The sequence below is a fragment of the Mustelus asterias genome, chromosome 3, assembly GCF_964213995.1.
Source record: "Mustelus asterias chromosome 3, sMusAst1.hap1.1, whole genome shotgun sequence".
NCBI classification, from domain to species: Eukaryota; Metazoa; Chordata; class Chondrichthyes; order Carcharhiniformes; family Triakidae; genus Mustelus; species Mustelus asterias.
In genome coordinates, this window is record NC_135803.1 from 71250083 (window position 1) to 71274885 (window position 24803).

The 24803-nt window shown below is 44.3% G+C and overlaps 1 protein-coding gene across 1 annotated transcript in view; it reads left to right on the plus strand.

Moving 5' to 3' along the window:
* LOC144491830 (NACHT, LRR and PYD domains-containing protein 3-like) overlaps window positions 1–24803 on the plus strand; it is a 94346-nt gene extending 69543 nt beyond the window's left edge. The window contains 3 exon segments of the mRNA XM_078210122.1: window positions 2647–2817; window positions 3901–4075; window positions 24005–24803. Of these exon segments, the coding sequence (XP_078066248.1) occupies window positions 2647–2817; window positions 3901–4063 (334 nt within the window). The 3' untranslated portion in view covers window positions 4064–4075; window positions 24005–24803.

A 24803-nucleotide genomic window follows, 5' to 3' on the forward strand; every position in this document is an offset into this window, starting at 1 on the left:
ATAATCCAGAGAAGCACTGAGAGAAACTTTCAACTCTGGCTTTCCATTTCTCACCAAAAACGGGTATTTTGGGAGTTAAACTGTTGGGAACCTTTTGGGCCCATTTATCTGCCTGAATCAACTTTCAGATAGGTTCATAAATGGGTGCCATGAACTCATAGAAACATATGCCAAAATCTTGCTGCCATTTATGCCAGCAGGATCTTATGTTCCCGCCGATGGTGCACCCCTCTGTAGGCTTCCCGGAGCAAGGGGTACATTCAGCAGGAAACCCCATTGACAATGGAGGGACCATATGATTCCACTGCCAATGAGCAGTGTGCCACCTCCAACTGATGTAAAACACACCGCAGAGGGGTGGAGAATCTCACCCATAGAAAATAGGATCCGGAGTAAGCTGTTCGGCCCTTTGAGCCTGCTCTGCAATTCAATCCGATCATGGCTGATTCTCTTTCTTAACACCATAATCCTCTCTCTCCCCAAAGCTCAACACCCTTAGGGTCTAGAAATCTATCTAGTTCCTTCTTAAATATATTCAGTGATTTGGCCTCCCCAGCCTTCTGTGGTAGAGAATTCCACAGGCTCACCACCCTCTGAATGAAGAGGTTTCTCCTCACTCAGTCCTAAATAGCCTACCTAGTATCCTGAGACTGCGACCCCTTGTTCTAGATCACTTCCCACCACAAAGAAACATCATCCCTGCATCCAGTCTATCCAGCCCTGTCAGAATTTTATATATTTTAATGAGGTCCCATCTCATTCTTCTACCATCTCCTTTGACACAGACCCAGTTGACCCAATCCCTCCTCATATGACAATCCTGCCATCACACCTAAAGCAGTGTTTATGCAAAATGGGAATCATATGCCTGTCATAGGACTCTGTTTTCAAATCTCAAAGAGAAATTGGCACAATGTATATGGTATATATCAGTCCCATTTCTCTCAGCTTTTCAAAAAATGTTCAGATTTGTATGCTTTCTCTTTTAAAAATCTTTGTGGAACCAGGGCGAGCACTCTTTATGCTTATTCATATCATTCACGTGTCTCTCGTACAACTCAGTCCCACTCTTAGTGAAGGATAACTATTGCATCTTTGAATGCTTCTGCCGAATGCTAAATGAGTCTGAACTACAGCCTCACGCATACTGTCAGAACATACAGTATCCAATAAAATAAATGTATTTTATCAGCATATGCGCGTTTGTAGGGAGCACTCTTACTTTTGCGTCTGAAAGTTATGGAATAAGCATGTAATCTAGGCTGACACTTCACTATTGTACTGAGAGAGTGCAGTATTGCCAGATGTGTTGCTTTTCAAAATAGAGAGCATGCAAGTCTGTTCCAGTGGATGTAAAGGATCTCATGTTACTGTTTGAAGAATGGCAGGAAGTTCTATCAGTGTCCTGGCCAATATTCATTCTTTAACCAACACCATGTAAAATTCACTCACTGCTTAGTCATCCATTTTAAATATGTGGTTTCTGCGATGTGCAAATTGGCTGCTGTTGCTTAGCCTGTGGCTGAGAAATTTCATGATGCTGTTCCCACTCCAACACCTTCGCTTCACTGGAAATGGAGTGGAAACCCAATTCACACATGTAAATAGAATTTCTGCTGCGCATCTGGAAAAGTTTGAGCAGTGGTGAGAGCACAGGAGATTCCTGGCCTCTGGGATAAGAGTCACAGTACTTCAATAATATTAGATTGCCTATGAAGGGTTTTGAGACTTCTGCAGACATATGGGCCAGGATTCACCAAAGGAAATGAAGTGCCCAAGGAGCAGGAAAATGGGAGTATTTCCCATCCGTTTTTTGGGCGTACTTACCTGAACACATCTCCGACACTCTGAGCAATCCAGAGTGCTTCAGTGTGATTCACTCTGAAAATTAGCAGATGGAGTCTGTTCCCGCCCGAGAGGCCAGCAGCATAGTGCTGAGTGGGCCACTGCGCATGCGCAGATCTATCAGTGCGCAGATCGATGCATGCACACTGGCCCCCCCCACATTGCTGGTTTCCTGATCACTGGCCTTGCCGACCAACCACCCCCCTGGACCAGCCCCAATCTCCCCACCTCTCAAACACAGCCACGCCCGATCTTACTCCCCACCTTACACCCGATGACCAGACCTGACCCCCTCACCCCCCACCCCGATGGTCAGCCCTGATCGCCCTCCTCCCTCTCCCACTGATCCCACTTGCAGAGTGGAAGTGAGTTCCCCCCCCCATTAATCACCCCCACTATGCCCTGACCACTTGGCACTGCACAAGGGGCACCCCCCCTTGTCCCTGACCTCCTAGGGAGGCCTCAATGACCTCTGCTTCCACCAGCAGGGTGAGGATAGCTGTTCCTTGTTAGTGGGGAGCAGTTGTAAACCCCGCTGGTGGAAATCACTCGCAGCAGGTGGGCGGGGGGTGGTGGGAAGACAGTAGCGGGCCCAGTTTCTGGCACAGAGCTTATTGTGCTTTAAAAAAAGCGCTTGGGAGACTCGCGAAATGCCAGCGCAGCAGGCTGGGAGAATCCCGACCATGTTGTCGTTCTGATTTGATATTCCCTAGCTGGTTCATTACAATGAGGCTATAGTATTGCTAGGATGTGCAGTGTTAATAAAAGACAGTGAGAATGTTGTTGCTGTATTTCCTGCAGGCTGTATCGCAACAACCTGACAAGTGCCTGCTGCCCAGATCTTGCGGATGCCCTCACTGCCAGTGCCACACTAACTGAGCTCAACCTGAGTAGCAACAACCTGCAAGATTCAGGATTGAAGTCACTTTCTGTGGCCCTGAAGAATCCACACTGTAGGATACAAGAAATCAAGTAAGGCTGGTTTCAATGTTGGTTTCTATCCTTCTAACAAACCTATGCAAGATTACAGTTCTGAATGATGTAAATTGGAACAATACCCATTTCAGGAACCCTACAACCCAATATTCCTTTCTCATGCATCTGATAGTCACTCAGCTTCTAAACACAAAGGGGAGGAGATCTTTATTTCCATGTCAATATTGAATCTGCATCCACAACAGACGTTGGGATAGACATTGTGATGAGTGGAAATAGTCTCCAACTGCTTTTGTCTCAGGAGATCTCACTTTGGTTTCTATCTGGAGGGATGCCTAAAGAAGATTACCTTTTGGTCACCTCCCCCTCCCTAGCTGCCACTCAGATCTGGGGGAAAGGAAACAGCAAGTTAATGAAGGCATGAAAAGCTAAGGATTACCTTTTTGTTCTCACAGGTATCAATTGGATCCTCAGCACTGGAACTGTTCTGGCTGCTAATCTTGTACAGGAGTTGAAAGGTCCTGCAACCAGTGACCATTGTTGTGTGAAAGGCCTCTGACATCTGAAGTAGCAACTTCATTTCTGCCTTAGTTCTATCAGGAGCTGGACCTGTGTCCACTGGGACTGTGCTACAGATCTGAACTCACATATATAGGCATATGAATTTTACATATAATCTGTCTGATCAGCACAAATAATATCAGAGACCTTGTCAGGTTCAGATATTCTCAGCTACATTAAAAGTTAAATGCAGAGTAAAGTGCCCTTAACACTGTTCCACCAAAGACTCCCAGATCAGGTATAGCATAGAATTATAAGGAGAGTAAAGATGCCTCTCCTTCCCCACTAACAATGCAGCTTAACCAACTCAGTAAAGCTCTTCCAACTTCATGATTCTAGTCGTTTTTGTTGTCCACTTCAGCCATCAAGCCATTTTGGGTAATATTTCAGGATGCATTTTATTTTCAGTAGTGGCGGTTGTATTTTGGTGTGAATAACATTTCTGGATTTAGTAGCATTTGGAGTTTCAAGAATAACAGGATTTGTGCAGGTTGTGATGTGGATTGATACTTTTACTGGATGCTAGTGTCAAAGTATGTTTCTGCTTGTTTCCCTCAGCTTAAAGGACACTAGTCTGACTGCTGCTTGTATTGAGAATATTCTGTCTGTTTTGAAAGTGGCATGTACGCTCAGAGAGCTGAACCTGAGCAGGAACAAGCTGGGGGGAGCAATCAAACTGAAGCGTCTCGCACAACAAGCCAACTGCAAACTTCACCTATAGAGCACGAAACAGGTGATCATTTCTCTTATTATTTAATTTGATATTCTTACAATTCTGCTCAACATTCCATGTCCAGCTCTGGACATCATTGATCTGAGACACTCACCACTCCATCTCCTACTCTGAGCAACATGGTCTAAAACATCACCCCATGTCCTACTCTGAACACCAGAGTCTGCGATCACTCACTGTCCCACTCACAACCGCCTTAGGTTAATGTTAAGTACATCCTCTTAAGGAGGAGTGGTGTGGAGAAGGGGGCATGGTGTTCATAAGGAGAAATGGTGTGCAGTGTGTGTTTTGAAAAATAAGGTATTTAATTCTGTGCTACAGTTTACTTTTAAAGCCACACTTGGAGATTATCTTCTGAGTTGCCTCTCAGCAGGTTTGTATCAGTGCCAATATGGTCCAGTGCTGAGTATCTCTTGCACATGTTTTCTGATGTCAAGTTAACCATGTCTCCAAATACCTTTCAATCAGTAGGATGGAGCATTGCTGTAACACTCTGGGACAACTACCAGGGCAAGTTCACATACCTGGTCAGCTATGACTGGAAGTTCAGCAGTAGGTGTGCCAGCAATGGCCAAGGTTGAGGGTTGTTCTCAAGGTGGCTTCTAAGTGCGATTTTGATTTGATTTATTATTGTCACATGTATTGGAATACAGTGAAAAGTATTGTTTCTTGCACATTACACAGACAAAGAATACTATTCATAGAAAAGGAAAGTAGAGAGTGCAGAATGCAGTGTTACAGTCATAGCTAGGGTATAGAGAAAGATTAACTTAATGCGAGGTAGGACCATTCAAAAGCCTGATTGCAGCAGGGAAGAAGCTGTTCTTGAGTCCGTTGGTACTTGTCCTCAGACTTTTGTATCTTTTTGTCGATGGAAGAAGGTGGAAGAGAGTATGTCCGGAGTGCGTGGGGTCTTTAATTATGCTGGCTGCTTTACAGAGGCAGCGGGAAGTGTAGACAGTGTCAATGGGTGGGAGGCTGGTTTGAATGATGGACTGGGATTTGTTCATGACCCTGAGTAGTTTCTTGTGGTCTTGGATAGAGCAGGAGCCATACCAAGCTGTGATCCAACCAGAAAGAATGTTTTCTATGATGCATCTTTAAAAGTAGTGAACATATGAAATTTCCTTAGTCGTCTGAGAAAGTAGAGGCATTGGTGGGCTTTTTTAACTATAGTGTTGGCATGGGGGGACCAGGACAGGTTGTTGGTGATCTGGACACCTTGAAGCTCTCGACCATTTCTACTTCGTCCCCATTAGTGTAGACATTGGGAGCTATTTTACAACTTTTTGTTGGGCGGGCGTGGGACTGGGAGAGTTCCAGATTCGTGGTTTGGGTGCATTCTCCCCATACGCACTCTGGCTGCAAAATTTTGAGTGAGTCCATTGCTCACTGCAGAAGTAGGTGGGGCTCAATGCACCCGACAGCCTATAGAGGGAGGCATTGCGCATGTGCAGACCTCTAATGCTGCACATCTGCATTAATAACAGTAGGGGTCTGACAGACAAAGAGCACTGTCAGACTCCTGCTACTGCAGGCTGTCTCAAGTATCCCCCCCCCCACTCCGTACAATCGCGGGGGCCCTCGGCCCGAGATGCAGCCCCACTGCTGCCCCCTCGCTGCACAGACTGATTGCGGATCCCCTCCCTCCCCCACCGATCGTGGCCCCGCTGCCTTCCTCCAGTGATCGTGGCCCAGCTGCTCTCCCCCCACCAATCCATGTAAAGTGGCAGCGGGCCCTCTCCCCGTATTAGCGCCCCTCCCCACTGGCCCCACTCCCACTGGCACTGCCTGGTGGGCATTGTCCAGTGCCCAGCGGTCATTTCCCAGGTGCCAGGCTGACAGCACCAGTCTGGCACTGCCCAAGGGCACCCCCGCCTTGCCCTCGGCCTCCCCAGGGGGCCTTATTGGCCTCCGGTTCCATCGGTGAGGCCAACAGGGCTGTTCCCTGTTCCATGGGGAGCAGGTGTTTTCCTCGCCAGAGAGAACCTCTCCTGGCGAGGCCATAAAGGCAAGTGAGCCTGGATGATTGAGCCAGGCTCGCTAATCACATTAAAATGAGCATTTTAATAAATTTAAATAAATTAACCAGCCTCGCGCCCATTCCTGACGAGTGGCTGACCGCGCCAGAAATCCTGGGGTTGTAAAATTGCGCTGGTTGCGAAAACCAGCATCAATCGCGCTAATCACATCATGTCCCACTTTATGAAAATGACACAACGCGGTCGTAAATCTCCACCCATTGATTGTGATACCCTATATTAAATGATGGCTACATTCCAAAAAGTACTTAATTGGCCTTAAATTACTTTGAGATTGCCTGAGGCTCTGAAGCATGTTATATAAGTGTCATAGAGTCATAGAGGTGTACACATGGAAACAGGCCCTTCGGCCCAACTTGTCCATGCCGCCTTTTTTTAAAACCCCTAAACTAATCCCAATTGCCCGCATTTGGCCCATAAGCCCTCTATACCCATCGTACCCATGTAACTATCTAAATGCTTTTTAAAGGATAAAATTGTACCCACCTCTACTACTACCTCTGGCAGCTTGTTCCAGACACTCACCACCCTCTGTGTGAAAAAATTGCCCCTCTGGACACTTTTGTATCTCTCCCCTCTCATCTTAAACCTATGCCCTCTAGTTTTAGACTCCCCTACCTTTGGGAAAAGATATTGACTATCTACCTTGTCTATGCCCCTCATTATTTTATAGACCTCTATAAGGTCACCCCTCAGCCTCCTATGCTCCAGAGAAAAAAGTCCCAGTCTATTCAGCCTCTCCTTATAACTCAATCCATCAAGTCCCGGTAGCATCCTACTAAATCTTTTCTGCACTCTTTCTAGTTTAATAATATCCTTTCTGTTGTGGGAAAAATGCCACTTGTGAGTCAGACTTCAAATCATAGAAATCATAGAAACCCTTCAGCACAGAAAGAGGCCATTTGGCCCATCGGGTCTGCACCGACCACAATCTCACCCAGGCCCTACCCCCACATCCCTACATATTTACCCACTAATCCCTCTAACCTACGCACCTCAGGATACTAAGGGCAATTTTTAGCATGGCCAATCAACCTAACCCGCACATCTTTGGACTGTGGGAGGAAACCGGAGCACCCGGAGGAAACCCACGCAGACACGAGGAGAATGTGCAAACTCCACACAGACAGTGACCCAAGCCAGGAATCGAACCCAGGTCCCTGGAGCTGTGAAGCAGTAGTGCTAACCACTGTGCTATCGTGCCGCCCCTTGAAGGTTTCAACAATACAGTTTTATTAAACGAAGCTTCGTGGAGAAAAGGCACTAACAAGCAGCAAAACCTTCTCTCAATGAGACAATAAGAGCGGTCCATCTTTATACCCTTTACACAATAGATGGACCGGACATCTAGCCATTATCACATCATTGCAATCAAGTAGGTGATCGATCGTTAAACATATCAACACTTCATTATAGACAAATACAGACAGATACAGACATAAGCATGTTAACATCGCATTGTTCTATGAATGGATACATTTCCTACGTCATTGACTATCAATGACTTTACTTTCAGTCTATTCATACAGTAGTTGACAGTAATTGGTTTTCCTGCAATTATGTATTCCCAATCCCACCTGCAGTTAATCTCATTATCTATTCCTATTGTCCTTATCTTTAAGCCCTGGCTGGCTTCCTGTAAGATTTGATTCCTGCATGTTTAACTTTGGATAGCTGTCTGTCCTTTATGTTTTAATCTCAGGTGGCTGTTTGTACTGAAAGTCAGTGTCTGTTTAATGTCTCTTTCCCAGGTGACTGTTTGTGTCCCAGGCCATCATCTAATGTGTACCCATCTGTATATTTTTCCTCCTTCAGTCCCCGCTTTTGGTCGGATTATGAGTTTCACTAATCCTTAGACCAATAATACAATTTTTATATGTATAATTCTTTGTTCTTCTTTCCTTCTTCGTTTCTTCTGATGTCTTTGGGGATCTTCATCGGGGTTTCTTCTTCGATGTATACACTGGCTCCTGGCACAATTCTAGTCACCATCACCTTGCAACAGACTTTTAGGCATCCAACAATGAGACAACAGACAATTACAATTGAAATGAGTATGACCAATCCATGTAATAAGTAAGATTCCCAGGACCCCCCCATGAGCCATTCCAGCCAGTTACTTCCTTTCTTCGGTCCCTGTCTGAAGCTATCAAGTTGTTCTCTGATGCTATTGATGACCTGTGTATTGTTATAGGACTCGTCTGTGACATGGGTTATGCATTTATTGCCTATAATTGTACACACTCCCCCTTGTTGTGCTAACTGATAGTCCACTGCGTATCGTGTCAGTTGTGCATATAATCTCAGTTCAGCCATTTCTTGGTTAACAGCCTCCAGTGCTTTTGAAGTGCTGTTTCCCAGGACTGTTAGTCCACAAACAATATGATTTCTATTCTTCGCACTAATCACTCCTGCTGCCCCCCCCCCCCCCCCCCCCCCCCCACCCAGAGATAAGGCTCTAAGGAACCCATTTCCCAGTGAGGATCCCATTGTGCCTGGGACTTTCCAGTCAGCGCAGAATTCTTTGCTGATAGCCCAAGTTACTATTCTCCTCCGAATATGCCCCTTCTGAGGGCATGGAACAGTCAGTGGTCCGATTGTTCCTACTGCAAAACGGTTTGGGAGGTTTGGTGTTTCTGTCATGTAAGTACCATTGAAGAGGAACACATATCCCTTCTTAGCCCGGTAACATTTAGTGTCTTGATTATGAGTTTGTTCATATTGCCAATTGTTCGGTTTACTTGACTCCCCATTTGATCCCACCACCTGCTAAGTATCAAATAGGTATGTCCATTTGTCTGAGCTTACGTGAGTTCCATTGCATTGTCCACAAATGAGCTGTCTTCCCGCGGTTATATTCAGACATTTCTGTTCATCACAAGTGCAAGTAAACTGTCCCTTATTAACAATGTTGACGGACGCACTGCATCTGTACGCAGGAATCATTCTTAGGGACCAAGGCATAGGCACATCCCCATCCCTGTCCCGTAAAACAAAGCGGATAGCTTGCAGTATCTGAACAAGCTTTTCCTCCCCCGTGTTGGAACCTCCTGCACACAGGATCTGTGGGGTTTACAAGTCCCACACATCTCCCCTGTATACCTCTTTTATATTTGCCAATTTGTCCCTTACAGGGTGTATCTGATGTATCTACGGTATATAAGTCATGAGGGGTCCACCCAGGGGTGGCTACAAATAGGGCTTCAACCGATTGTGCTAACGGGTAACATACAGTTCGATCCCCGTGTAAATGTATGTGAGCTTTGTAAAACAAGTTACCCTCCAATCCAGTTAAATTTACAGTCGCCACAACGCAAAGTAGTACAGTTACATACGCAATTACATACATATTCGCAACGATCAAATATCAAACCTAACACTATAATTCATATAATCTTTACAAGTTATATTATCTATTAACCCGCACACGCCAGTCGTTCTTGCTTGCAGTCTTTGCCTGTGTTGAGGAAAGCATTTTCATTAGTTCATCAATTTAATTACTTATTTGTCCCCTTGTATAGTTTTAGCTGTGTCCAATGCTTCCAGACCCCTTTCCCTCTTATGTCTATACAGGCACAGGTGACTCCACTAATTATAACTTCATATGGCCCATTTCATTTTGGTGCAAACCCTGGTTTGTCAGGTAATGTCTTTACTAGGACGCGACTTCCCGCTGTTGGGACGTCAGAGAGCATTTCAAGGTCTCTCTCTGCGTCTTTTATTTCCTGATTGTCCTTTACCAATTTGCACATCCCTTTTAGTTGGGTGCTTAGTTCCAGAACATATCCCCTGATTTTATCTTTTAGTGGACGTACATCGGTCCCACCTGCTATGATGCTTTCGGGTAATTGCATCGCCCGTCCTGTCATTAGCTCATAAGGGGTTAATCCAGTGGTCCGGTTTGTGGTAGCCCTTAATCTCATTAGTATAGTGGGCAATACCTCTGTCCACATTTTCCCCGATGTTTGTATGGCTTTAGCTAATGCATTTTTTAATGTTCTATTCATGCGTTCCACCATTCCAGAACTCTGTGGGTGGTAAGGGATGTTTTTTGTTTTATCCCCATTAATTGGCATACTGTTTTTACCACCTTTCCAGTGAAGTGCGTCCCTTGGTCCGAATCGATTTGTAGGGGTACACCCCATCTAGGGATTACCTCTTCTGCAAATATCCTAGCCACCGTGGTAGCAGTACAATTTGTAGTAGGGAACGCTTCTACCCACCTGGTGAACTGGTCTATAATAACCAGACAATAAGTTTTGCCATGGGATTGTGGTCGTGGCCCTGTGAAATCTATTTGCAGATGTTCCCAGGGTCCCTTTGGTCTCGGCTGGTGTCCCATTTTAATTTTTATGGGTCTACCAGGGTTGTGTTGCGCGCACGTCACGCATCGGTGACAGTGTCGGGCTATATCTCTTCCCATTCCTTTCCACCACCATTCCTTTCCTATACTAGTTATCATGGCCTCTCTACCCACATGTGAGAGTCCATGGTGTAGTTCCAATAGGGTGTTTTGTATGCACTTTGGTGCTACTACCTTATCTTCCCATCTCCAAATGTTTTCAGTCCCTTTGGCTGCCCTGTGCTTTCCATTTCTCCTTTTCCTCCCTTGGGGTATCCTCATGTAAGTCCCGAATATCTATTTCATCTCCTGTCTGTTCTGTTGCTGCTATTGGCCTAAGGCTAACTGTGCCGCCCTGTCTGCGGCTTGGTTCCCTTTGAAATTTAACCAGTCTGGATTATCTTTCCTGGCTCTTTCTGGTGCGCTTCAATTTTGATTACTGCGGTTTCTCTAGGTTTCTCACTAGCTCTCAATAATGCCTCAATTCTTTGCTGGTGCTTAATAGGGGTCCCTCCTGTGGTTATGAACCCTCTTCTTCCCCATGCTGACATGTAGTCATGTATGATTCCAAATGCATAGCGACTGTCTGTATAGATGTTTACCGTTTTACCTTTAGATAACTCTAGTGCCTGTGTGAGTGCCACTAGTTCTGCCACTTGCGCGGATAGACCTCCGTCAATCCTTCCTGACCTTACTGTCTCTAATTTGTCATTCACTACTGCCCACCCTGTTCGGGGTGATCCTTCCACATATTTGCGTGACCCATCCACAAAAAGGGTCTCCTCAGCTGTTATTAAGGGTATATCCTTTATCTTACCCTCTTCCTCGTCCCTATCTACATCTTCACAATTGTGTGGCTCTCCTTCATCTAAAATCCCTTCTGCTGGGTTATTCCCTGTATCCCTTATTATTATCACGCACTTGCTTGGAGGTAGGAGGACAGCTTCCCACTTAGCCCTTCTCATGTTTGAGACTGACCTTAGTTTCCCTGTGTTCAACATTTCCACCAAGGTGTGTTTGGTGTGAAGGATTATATTCCCTGCCATAATTACTGGCTCGCTAACCTTTACAGCCCAGGCGGCGCAATCCAAGGTGGTTATGCACCTTGGCAGTCCGGTGACTACCAGCCCTTCTGCTGTGGAATAATATCCTATGGGTCTGTTTCTGTCACCATGGTCTTGTGTTACCACTGCGGAATAGAACCCTCCCTCATTACTACAGTGGATGTGGAAGTCCTTATTAGAATCGGGTAATCCTAGTCCAGGGGCTGATATCAGTTCTGTTTTTAGTTTAGTGTAAGCCTCTTCCTGCTCGGGTCCCCATTCTATGGGATCTAAAGCTGGTTTTCCCCCTTTGACTAGTCTTTGTATGGGTTCTGCTAATTTTGCGAACCCTGGGATGAAACTCCGGCTATAGTTGAATAGTCCTAGCACCTTTCTGACCCCTCTTACGGTGACGGGTCGCAGCATTTGTTGTATTGCCTTCTTTCGGTCCGTTGGCATCTCTTTAAGTCTTTGGGATATGAGGTGTCCTAGGTATAGGACCTGTGTTTTCCCGATTTGTGCCTTTTTGGGGCTCACCTTTAACCCTGCTGCTTTTAATTCATTCAGTACTAAATATAAGGCTTCTTGATGTCCTGACTTGGACTCTGAAGCTATCAGGATATCGTCTACATATTGTAGGACTGCACTACCCTCTGGCAGTTCCAATCTGTTCAGGATGTCACTCATTGCTCAATGGAATATAGCGGGGCTGTTGTGGAATAAACGAGTCCAAGTGTACTGCTTGTCTCCCACTGTAAAGGCAAATTTGTCTTGGGATTCAGGATCCAATGGTAAGGACCAGAATCCGTTGGCTATGTCCAATACTGTGAATATTTTATGCTCCTGTGACAGTCCATTCAGGATTGTCAAAGGGCTTGCTACAATGGGGTGCAATTTGGACGTGACTTTATTGAGTCCGGTGTAATCTATCGTGAGCCTATAGCTTCCGTCAGGCTTGCTCACTGGCCAAGTTGGGGAGTTAGTGGTACTTGTGGTTTCTCTCAGAATCCCCCTTTCCACTAATCCTTTAACTATCTCCACTACAGCTTTCTCTGCCTCTGGTTTGATTGGGTATTGTCGGTGTGGCTTATGCTCCGATCCCGGTACCTTTATTGGGTCCGTTTTAGTCAAACCGGTATCTAAATTCTCCCTTTCCACAGTCTATCAGAATCTCATATTCTTTCATCAGATCATTTCCCATTATTGTACCCTTGTTATTTTTGCACACATAAAACCTCATTGGTATATACAGATTATTTATCTCTACTAACGTGGTCTCGCTCAGGTAGGCGGGTGTTTTGTTCCCTCCTATCCCGGTCAGGTAAATCATTTTATTTGTAGTGGGTAAGGGTAGGTCGGTGACAGATATGGATGCTCCTGTGTCCACTAGCATCTCACATTGCCTGCCCCCTACTAGTGCTGACACGTAAATCCTTCCCTCCTTACCCTTGTGGATGGGGGCTGCAGACCGTCAACCTTGCTGACCCCGGAGGTCCTGTGGTTCCTCCGGTTCTGCTGTGGTCATGGATCGGGTCGGGGGTTTCCCATGCTTATTCCAACACACTGCTTCTGTGTGTCCATATTTATGATGTGGAGATGCCGGCGTTGGACTGGGGTGAACACACAGTAAGAAGCCTCAAAACACCAGGTTAAAGTCCAACAGGTTTATTTGGTAGCAAATACCAGAAGCTTTCGGAGCGCTGCTCCTTCGTCAGATGGTTTGGAAATGTCAACTCCATCTCCATTTCCACTCCATCTGACGAAGGAGCAGCGCTCCGAAAGCTTATGGTATTTGCTACCAAATAAACCTGTTGGACTTTAACCTGGTGTGAGACTTCTTGCTGTGTCCATATTTATTACAGTGGCTGCAATGTTTCCCACTGTTCCCAAATCTGTTCCCTTTCCGTGGAGTCCTGCAATCCCTCACAAAGTGTCCTTGCCGGCCACAATTGTGGCAAGTCAGTTTAGACTTTGTTCCATTCCCATTACTGTAGGCTGCTACTCTTTCTAGCCTTGTTCTTGCCTGGGATTTCTCTTCTCCCGGTACTCCGCTAGCCCACTCTACCAATTCATCGTAATCTTGAGACATAATCACTCCCATTTTTAGGATGACCTGGTGAGCACTGGAGAGTCCGTCCTTAAAAGCTTGGATGAATGCTCGATCCCCTCGACCTGGGTTCCCTTGTCCTGAGCACTCTTGACATACCTGGAACAACCGTTCCCTGTATTCAGAAGCTCCTTCCCCTTTTAACTGTTTTGTTGTGGTAATTCTGCTCCAGTTAGTGGGAGTATTCCCTAATATCCTCTGAATCTCTGCTTTAAACTGGGTGAAGGGTGCCTGTTGGGTGTCTATCTCTGATGTTAGGGCGACTGCATGTGTCCACCATCCCCCATTATAATCCTGCGCTGGAGGAGCGGCGGGTCTACCTGCTACCTGCCTCCACTTATCTGCTGGACGGGCTGCCCTGACCAGCTGGTGTACGTCTCTCAGGTGTAATTGGTGTCCTACCCAGATTGTGTCTAATTCTTCCCAGAATTTAGTGTTTGTGCTTCTAGGTTGTAATCTACCCAGGGAAGCCATTATCTGCTGTCTCTCACCTGGGGTGAAGGGTTAATAAGTTGCCTTTGGTCGCGCATTTGTTCCCCCTCAGGTTACTGGTGCTAAGTTGTGTTCTAGTGCTTCCCACTTCTCTGGGGGAGCGGTTGGTTCCTGCTGTGTGGATTCGTAAGGAGGTAGAGAAACAGTTTCCCCTCTCGATTGCTTTTCTTCTAAAACCTGGCTTTGCTTTTCCAGTTCCCTCACTCGGGATTCTAATTCTCTAATCCTTTCTTTATCTTCTCTCCAGTTCTTAGTAGAGGCGACTACTTGCTCAATTAGACCAGCTAACTGATGTATTAACATTACTCCTATCTTCTTTGTCTTGTTTCTCTTTTCTTTATCTATCCACTCTCTCTGCTGCTCTAAGGTGTAGGAAGTATCCCAGCCATCCTTTTGCATTCTCTTTATTAACTCTTTCCTGTATGTCATGTAAATTTCAATGAGGGATCCTGCAGGTCCCCTTTTAACTTTCATTATCTGCCATTTCACAGACTTCACGAACCCCGGCCATGATTACTTGCTAGTAAAGTGTGCTCTCTACCGTAGGGACTTCACTACCCCCGGCCACTATTATTACTCTAGCACCGTGTTTCACTACCGTTACAGGGTTTCAAGTTATACTCACGGCTTCCACTGTTACCACCTCGGCAAGGTGCTTCTCCACCAGAGTCCAGTTTAGGTCAGAGTTGATCAAGCTCCTTTTCCGCTCCGCTTTTCACAACATTGACAGTACAGTTCCCAACTTTTCAAACTTTCATGCAATCAGATAGCAACTCTGCGTTTGTTCGCCACTACAGAGTTTGATGTTAACCGACCTCTGCCACTTGTGCTTCACAATCCTAAGTGCCCTTGGTGTCTCTTGCCACACTTCAATCTCCTGACCTTCGTGTGGGAGATTCCTCCTCTTAACAACCGGTCTAAGGCAGGGTTTTGAGACAGGCACTACCTTGTCCTCTTTGTCGGTCAGCACAAGCAACAGTTACTTATCACTATCAGCAGTTAGTACTTATCATTATATCATATACAGCAATACTTATTACTACAAATACCCCTTAAGTTTAACCCCTTGCAAACTATATTCTTGACCTTGTCTGACTCTCACAGATTCAGTGATCTCTACCCCGGCTCCGATCGTGGCCAACTGGTCTCACCAGTAATGGGATCCTGGCGACTATGCCAATTTGTTGTGGGAAAAATGCCACTTGTGAGTCAGACTTGAAGGTTTCAATAATACAGTTGTATTAAACGAAGCTTCGTGGAGAAAAGGCACTAACAAGCAGCAAAACCTTCTCTCAATGAGACAATAGGTGCGGTCCATCTTTATACCCTTTACACAATAGATGGACCGGACATCTAGCCATTATCACATCGTTGTAATCAAGTCGGTGATCGATCGTTAAACATATCAACACATCGTTATAGACAAATACAGACAGATACAGACATAAGCATGTTAACATCGCATTGTTCTATGAATGGATACATTTCCTACATCAGTGTCTATCAATGACTTTAGTTTCGGTCTATTCATACAGTAGTTGACAGTAATTGGTTTTCCTGCAGTTATGTATTCCCGATCCCACCTGTAGTTAATCTCATTATCTATCCCTATTGTCCTTATCTTTAAGCCCTGGCTAGCTTCCTGTAAGATTTGATTCCTGCATGTTTAACTTTGGATAGCTGTCTGTCCTTTATGTTTTAATCTCAGGTGGCTGTTTGTACTGAAAGTCAGTGTCTGTTTAATGTCTCTTTCCCAGGTGACTGTTTGTGTGCCAGGCCATCATCTTATGTGTACTCATCTGTATATTTTTCCTCCTTTATTTCTATAATAGGGTGACCAGAATTGCACACAGTATTCCAAGTGTGGCCTTACCAATGTCTTGTACAACTTTAACAAGACGTCCCAACTTCTGTATTCAATGTTCTGACCGACGAAACCAAGCATGCCGAATGCCTTCTTCACCACTCTGTCCACCTGTGACTCCACTTTCAAGGAGCTATGAACATGTACCCCTCGTTCTCTTTGTTCTGTAACTCTCCCCAATGCCCTACCGTTAACTGAGTAAGTCCTGCCCTGGCTCAATCTACCAAAATGCATCACCTCACATTTGTCTAAATTAAACTCCATCTGCCATTCATCAGCCCATTGGCCCAATTGATCAAGATCCCACTGCAATTGGAGATAACCTTCCTCACTGTCCACCATGCCACCAATCTTGGTGTCATTTGCAAACTTACTAACCATGCCCCCTATATTCTCATCCAAATCATTAATATAAATGACAAATAACAGTGGGCCCAGCACTGATCCCTGAGGCACACTGCTGGTCACAGGCCTCCAGTTTGAAAAACAACTCTCTACAACCACCCTTTAGCTTCTGTCAAGAAGCCAATTTTGTATCAATTTAGATACCTCACCCTGGATCTCGTGAGATTTAACTTTATGCAACAACCTACCATGTCAGTTCCATCTTTCATAGTTTCATTCTCATGAATTGGTTTCTGCACATCAACTCTACATCCACTAGAGGACAGAAGAACATTGCAACAAATGAATTGGCGTCATGAATATATATCATACCTAACAATTTACACTATGAAAGGAGGAGATTGATATTGTGTATTTGAATATATACCCTGTATAGGAATAATAACTACTAGTTTGAATTTATATTATACAAAGGGAATTCATTGAATGTTTACAGGATGGCTTTTTGGAACAGCTTGTGATGGAGCCCACGAGGGAACAGGCTATTCTGGACTTAGTGTTATGTAATGAGCCAGACGTGATAAAAGATCTTAAAGTAAGGGAACACTTAGGAAGCAGTGATCATAATATGGTAGAATTCAGTCTGCAATTTGAAAGAAGGAAGGCAGAATCAGATGTGAAGGTTCTACAGTTAAATAAAGGTAATTACAGGCGCATGAGGGAGGAACTGACAAAAATCGACTGGAAGCAGAGCCTAGTGGGAAAGACAGTAGAACAGCAATGGCAGGAGTTTCTGGGAGTAATTGAGGACACAGTGCAGAGGTTCATCCCAAACAAAAGAAAGGTTATCAGAGGGGGGATTAGGCAGCCATGGCTGACAAAGGAAGTCAGGGAATGCATCAAGGCAAAAGAGAGAGCCTATAATGTGGCAAAGAGTAGTGGGAAGTCAGAAGATTGGGAAGGCTATAAAAACAAACAGAGGATAACAAAGAGAGAAATAAGGAAGGAGAGGATCAAATATGAAGGTAGGCTAGCCAGTAACATTAGGAATGATAGTAAAAGTTTCTTTAAATACATTAAAAACAAACGGGAGGCAAAAGTAGACATTGGGCCGCTCCAAAATGACGCTGGTAATCTAGTGATGGGAGACAAGGAAATAGCTGAGGAACTTAATAAGTACTTTGCGTCAGTCTTCACAGTAGAAGACATGAGTAATATCCCAACAATTCAGGAAAGTCAGGGGGCAGAGTTGAATATGGTTGCCATCACAAAGGAGAAAGTGCTAGAGAAACTAAAAGGTCTGAAAATTGATAAATCTCCGGGCCCAGATGGGCTACATCCTAGAGTTCTAAAGGAGATAGCTGAAGAAATAGTGGAGGCGTTAGTTATGATCTTTCAAAAGTCACTGGAGTCAGGGAAAGTCCCAGAGGATTGGAAAATCGCTGTTGTAACCCCACTGTTCAAGAAGGGAACAAGAAAAAAGATGGAAAATTATAGGCCAATTAGCCTAACCTCAGTTGTTGGCAAAATTCTAGAATCCATCGTTAAGGATGAGATTTCTAAATTCTTGGAAGTGCAGGGTCGGATTAGGACAAGTCAGCATGGATTTAGTAAGGGGAGGTCGTGCCTGACAAACCTGTTAGAGTTCTTTGAAGAGATAACAAATAGGTTAGACCAAGGAGAGCCAATGGATGTTATCTATCTTGACTTCCAAAAGGCCTTTGACAAGGTGCCTCACGGGAGACTGCTGAGTAAAATAGGGGCCCATGGTATTCGAGGCAAGGTACTAACATGGATTGACGATTGGCTGTCAGACAGAAGGCAGAGAGTTGGGATAAAAGGTTCTTTCTTAGAATGGCAACCGGTGACAAGTGGTGTCCCGCAGGGTTCAGTGTTGGGGCCACAGCTGTTCTCTTTATATATTAACGATCTAGATGACGGGACTGGGGGCATTCTGGCCAAGTTTGCCGATGATACAAAGATAGGTGGAGGGGCAGGTAGTATTGAGGAGGTGGGGAGGCTGCAGAAAGATTTAGACAGTTTAGGAGAGTGGTCCAAGAAGTGGCTGATGAAATTCAACGTGGGCAAGTGCGAGGTCGTACACTTTGGAAAAAAGAATAGAGGCATGGACTATTTTCTAAACGGTGACAAAATTCATAATGCTAAAGTGCAAAGGGACTTGGGAGTCCTAGTCCAGGATTCTCTAAAGGTAAACTTGCAGGTTGAGTCCGTAATTAAGAAGGCAAATGTAATGTTGTCATTTATCTCAAGAGGCTTGGAATACAAAAGCAGGGATGTACTTCTGAGGCTTTATAAAGCACTGGTTAGGCCCCATTTGGAGTACTGTGAGCAATTTTGGGCCCCACACCTCAGGAAGGACATACTGGCACTGGAGCGGGTCCAGCGGAGATTCACACGGATGATCCCAGGAATGGTAGGCCTGACATACGATGAACGTCTGAGGATCGTGGGATTGTATTCGTTGGAGTTTAGGAGGTTGAGGGGAGATCTGATGGAAACTTACAAGATAATGAACGGCTTAGATAGGATGGACGTAGGGAAGTTGTTTCCATTAACAGGGGAGACTAGGACGCGGGGGCACAGCCTTAGAATAAAAGGGAGTCACTTTAGAACAGAGATGAGGAGAAATTTCTTCAGCCAGAGAGTGGTGGGTCTGTGGAATTCATTGCCACAGAGGGCTGTGGAGGCCGAGACGTTGAGCGTCTTCAAGACAGAAATTGATAAATTCTTGATTTCTCGAGGAATTAAGGGCTATGGGGAGAGAGTGGGTAAATGGAGTTGAAATCAACCATGATTGAATGGTGGAGTGGACTCGATGGGCCGAATGGCCTTACTTCCACTCCTATGTCTTATGGTCTTATATGGTTTACATTGCAAATGGGACCTTAGGTTGTCCATTGCAAAATAGTTTATACTGTGTATATAAATTTAAATTGATGTCATGCATATGAATTTGAATTGTGTGCAGGAAGTTATATTGTACAAGAACATTATATTTTGTGGAACAATTATACTATGTATATTAATTTGTTGAATGAGTTATGCTGTCCTTTGACTGATCCTGAAATAGGGGATAATTTACCTGTAAGTTTCCAATACTATACGTTTAGTTTATTTGCCCTTTGATACTCATTTCTTGCATGACTGGCCACATGTTACCATGTATCCCCGACACCTCAAAGACTTGATTGTCTATTTGCAGTCCATTTGACATAAAACTCCAAATGCTTTTGCAGATATCCCAGAACAAAATTAATTAAAAATCGGTTTCTTTCATTACTACATTTAAGTGGTAAGACATTGATAGGATATTTGTCTTTGAATTAAATGGCCTGTCTATTCCATTAATTTTTTTTGAATCACTCTTAACAATCTCTTTGTCATTGGCTGTCCCTTAATTCAAGGATGACATCTACTCAGGGTTGTGAGTTTCTGCCATGGGTCCTCATATGTGTAGCGGGGCAGCTTGACTCTCCCCAACTACTGCAGGGCATTTTGGTGTGGGTGGCCTTGCAGAGATTGGCCTTGGCACTGAGGCCCACAATCATCATGATGGTTTTTGGCTGGGTTCAGTGTAGAATAAGGAAGGAGTATTCCTTCATGCATGTTTTATCTATCAACTGGAAGAAAGCATGCCCAATAGATTTGGAGGCAGACCAGAAAAGTCAGGCAATCCTTCGACTGAAGACTGGATTGAGGATGTGCAGATGGTCATGGCAACGAGGTACCTCAAAGAGTGTGAGCACACAACATTCTTGATGGGGCATCTGTTGGGAAGGCTGGTACAAAAATACTAACGAAAGGGGTTGATGTCCAAAAGAGTCTGCAACTGATCTTTGAAGTCTTGTCAAGAGTATTTGATGACAGCAGTAGTTTTCAGTAGTTGTAGCAGAAATTCTACAAATATAAGCAGTCTAAGGGAGAGGACATAGTCATGGTATCTCTTGAGCTTGTTATCCTCTTTGACCAAATCACCATCCAGGAACCATCCCCCAGACCCCTAGCCAGTCAGAGTCTAAAGCCAAACAAGCAAAATCTGCAGAATTATTCCAGCATTAAACTCAAACTGCCAGCTTTGAGGTGGGTTATTTCTCAAACGTTCAGAGACATACAAATCAGTTCAGAGTTTGAAGTGTTCACAGACAATAACTTATGCAACTATTTGCAGACTCCCACCAGGTTGGAGCAACAGAGACCAAATGGACAGCCAAACTTTCAGTTTGAATTCCAGAAAAGATACAGGGCTGACAAAAGTAATGAAAGTCATCTCATTCCTGGGACTTCACTGCAGGAGTTCCTTAGGGTAATGTCCTAGGCCCAACCATCTTCAGCTGCTTCATCAATGACATTCCCTCCATCTTAAGGTCAGAAATAAGAATGTTCACTGATGAATGCACAATGCTCAGCACCATCAATGTGCTAGTGGCACAGTGGTTAGCACTGCTGTCTCACAGCACCAGGGACCCGAGTTCGATTCCTGGCTTAGGTCACTGTTTGTGTGGAGTTTGCACATTCTCCCCATGTTGGTGTGGGTTTCTCTGGGAGCTTCGGTTTCCTCACACTGTCCGAAAGTTGTGCTGGTTAAGTGCATTGGTTGTGTACTAAATTTTCCCTCAGTGTACCCGAACAGATGTAGGAGAGTGGCGACTAGGGGATTTTCAGAATAACTTAATTACAGTGTTAATGTAAGCCTACCTGTGACAAATAAACTTTCACTTTAATTTTAACTTTTATTTGTGACTCCGCAGTCCATATGCAGCAAAATCTGGACAATATTTAGGCTTGGCGCTGAACATTTGCACCACAGAAGTGCTAGGCAATGATCATCTCCCACAAAAAGAACCCACTTAATTGATACCCCATCCACCACCTGAAATATTAATTTCCTTCACCACCAATGCACAGTGGCAATAGTGTATACCATCTCCAAAATGCAGTAATTCAGCAAGACTCTTTTAAAGGCATTTTCCAAACCCGTGATTTCTACTACATAAAGAACAGGCAGCAGATGCATTGTGTTACATAAAAATGGCCACTCCAAATCTGTGGGCTTTTCTTAACTAACTATACTATTCTATAAGCTGATGTTCCCATTATCTCACTGCTCAGCCTTGGGTAGAAGATATAAAATCCATATGGGTGGAGATAAGAAATAACAAGGGGAAGAAACACTAGTGGGAATAATCAATAGGTCCCCTGCTATACTATCGGACAGAATAAATCAGCAGATAATGAGGGCATGTAAAAAAGGCAGTACTTTAATCATGGGTGACTTTAATCTTCATGTTGATTGGGAAAATCAAATTGGCAGAGGTAGCCATGAGGAAACATTCAGAGTGTATTCAGGACAGTTTCCTAGAACAATATGTTGTTGGTCTAACCAGAGGTCAGACTACTTTGGATCTGGTAATGTGCAAGAATAAGGGTACAGTTGACTGGAGTTGACTGGGAAAGGAGATTAGCAGAAAAGTTGATCAGCAATGACATATTTATGAAAATAATTCATGACTCTCAAAGATATATTCCAGTGAGGAAGAAGGATTTTAGGGGATAAATCAACCATGGTTAACCAAGGAGGATAAACTGAAAGAGAAAATATACAATGTGGAAAAGATTAATGGTAAGTCAGAGGATTGGGAAATTTTAAAAATGAATTAAAGATGACCAAAAAATAATAAAGCATGAGAAGAAATGGGTAAACTGGCAAGTAATATAAAAACGAACAGCAAGAACTTCTTGGAAAAAAAAGGGAGAGGCTTAAGTGAACATAAAGGCCCCTTAGGGAATGAGACTGGGGAAATAATAATCGGGAACTAGGAAATGGCAGAGGAGTTAAATAAATACTTTCCATCAGCCTTCATGGTAGAACACTGATAGCATTCTAAAAATACTAAGTAAAAAGGCAGGAGGAAATAAATGCAATAACAATCACTAGAGAAACTAATGGGGCTCAAGGCCGATAAGTCTCTGGACCTGATGGGTTGCACCTTAAAAGAAGTAACTGCAGAGATAGTGGATCCTCTGGTAATAATCTTCCAAGAATCTTAAATTCTGGAAAAGTCTCAGAGGATTAAAATACAGAGGGATTTTGGGCATGCAGGTCCACAGTTCCCTAAAATTGGCAACGCAGGTGGCCAAGGTGATTAAGAAGGCATATGGAATGCTTGCCTTCATCAGCCAGGGCACTGAGTTCAAGAGTTGGGAAATCATGTTGCAGCTATATAAAACCTTAGTTAGGCTGTATTTGGAGTGTTGGCAGTTCTGGTCACCACATTACCAGAAGGACGTGGAAGCTTTGGAGAGAGTGCAAAGAAGGTTCACCAGGATGTTGCATATGAGGAGAGATTGAATAAACTAGGATTGTTTTCATTGGAAGCTGAGAGGAGAACTGATAGATGTCTACAAAATTATGAGATGGTGGATATTCAAGGCTTTTTCCCAGGGTGCAAGTGTCAATTACAAGGGGGCACAGGTTCAAGGTGAGAGGGGGAAAGTTTAAGGGAGATATGCGGCGAAGTTTTTCACACAGACTGGTGGGTGCCTGGAACGCGCTGCCAGAGGAAGTGGTGGAAGCAAGCACATTAACAACATTAAAGAGGCATCAGGATAGGTACATGAATAGGGAGGAATAGAGAGATACGGACCGAGCAAGGGTCGAAGGTTTTTTTTAGTTTAGTTGGGGCATATGATCGGCACATGCTTAGAGGGCCGAATGGCCTGTTACTGTGCAGTACTTTTCTTTGTTCTTTGATTAGCAAACTGTCAATTTAACACCCTTATTCAAAAAGGGAGGGAGACACAAAATAAAACAGGTAACCATGGCTCGTTAGCTTAACATCTGTCACTGGGAAAATGTTAGAGCCTATTATGAAGGATGTAATAGCAGAGCATTTAGAAATACATAATATAATCAAGCAGAGTCAACATGGCTTCATGAAGGGGAAATCATGCCTGACAAATGTATTAGAAACCTTTGAGGCGGTGATGAGCAGGATAGATAAAGGGGAACCAGTAGATGTAATATACCTGGATTTCTAAAAGCATTTGATAAGGTAATAATCACAAACGAACATAGGCTGCTCTCACATTTGAGGGGGAGAGCTGACCAGTGGTGATTTAACCTGAGGATCACTACACCTCAGGCAAGGGGCAAGGCTGAAAAGGCAAGGCCTTCATAAGATATCGCACAAAAGGCTGCTTAATAAGATAAGAACCCATTTTGATGAGGTTACATATTAGCATGATAGAGGATTAGCCAACTAATAGAAGACGGACGGTAGAATTTTCCAACCATTCACACCAGCAGGATCTTCAGGTCCCACCGATGGCACACCCCTGCGGAAAGTTTCATGGTGGCAAGGGGTGGCACCAGAAGATCCTGACACTGGCCAATGGCGAGTTGCTCTTCACTGCCACAAAACGCACGGTGGATTGTGCGGAAAATCTCACCCAGAGAGTTGTGTTAGGGGGGTAATTTTCAGGATGGCAACCTGTAACTAGTAGAGTGCCACAGGATTAATGTTGGGTTGCAATTATTTACAATATATATTAAGGACTTTGTAAGTTTTTCAGGCAACACCAATGCATATAAGGACTGTAAAACGCACATTGGCCATTTAAATGGTAGAAGTGGCCACGTTTGGCTGCAGAAACTATCTGTTTTCTCCCAGCAGGCTCAGCCCAGAAAGGGTGCCTCCAGTCAAACTCACAAACGGTCAGGGTCCAGACAGGCTGCTGATTAGATTAACTGAATCACAAAGGGAGCAGATGACGTCACCAGACCAGACCTGCATCGAGATTAGAAGATCAATACCAGCCACAATGTACCTGGATAAGATACAATAGATACGATAATGGGGCTATCCAGCAGTAAGGAGAAACCCATCTCCATGATGGGAAAGCAATCTGTAAGCCCCGATAAAGTGATTAGGAACATTGATGGGCCATTCATACTGGACAAGGCAGTCTCAGCCGTTTGTGATTTCAATAGACTGTGTTATCACTGAAGCTGATAGCGATCCAGGACCATTGTTCTTGCAATTGCCGGTGGGGACGGAGCTCACGGGACTTTTGAAATCTGAAGTTTAAAAAGTGTGGCTTCGCAGCCATTCTCTTTTTCTCTTCGGACCCGCATGGCAACTCTCTCACCCTCCTGAACCGCGTTGCGGACAGCAGTTTTCCAGCACACAGACAGCCCAGAAGGTCAAGGTCGGCTCAACGGAGTATTTCCTAGTAATTCGTGAAGTTCCCGAGGGTAACATAGCAGTGGAGGCTTTTGTGGGAATGGTGGGTGCATGAACCTTTTCATAGTATAAGATATTGCTAACACTGTTTAAAGTTAGAATTTATGTTGTGCCCGTTCAGTTTTGTCCCCATAGTCATAGTTATAGAGTATAAGATACCTATATGTTGTTTTCTGGTGTTGATGAGATTTAATTTTGGTGTTTAATAAAAGATATATGATTTGAACTC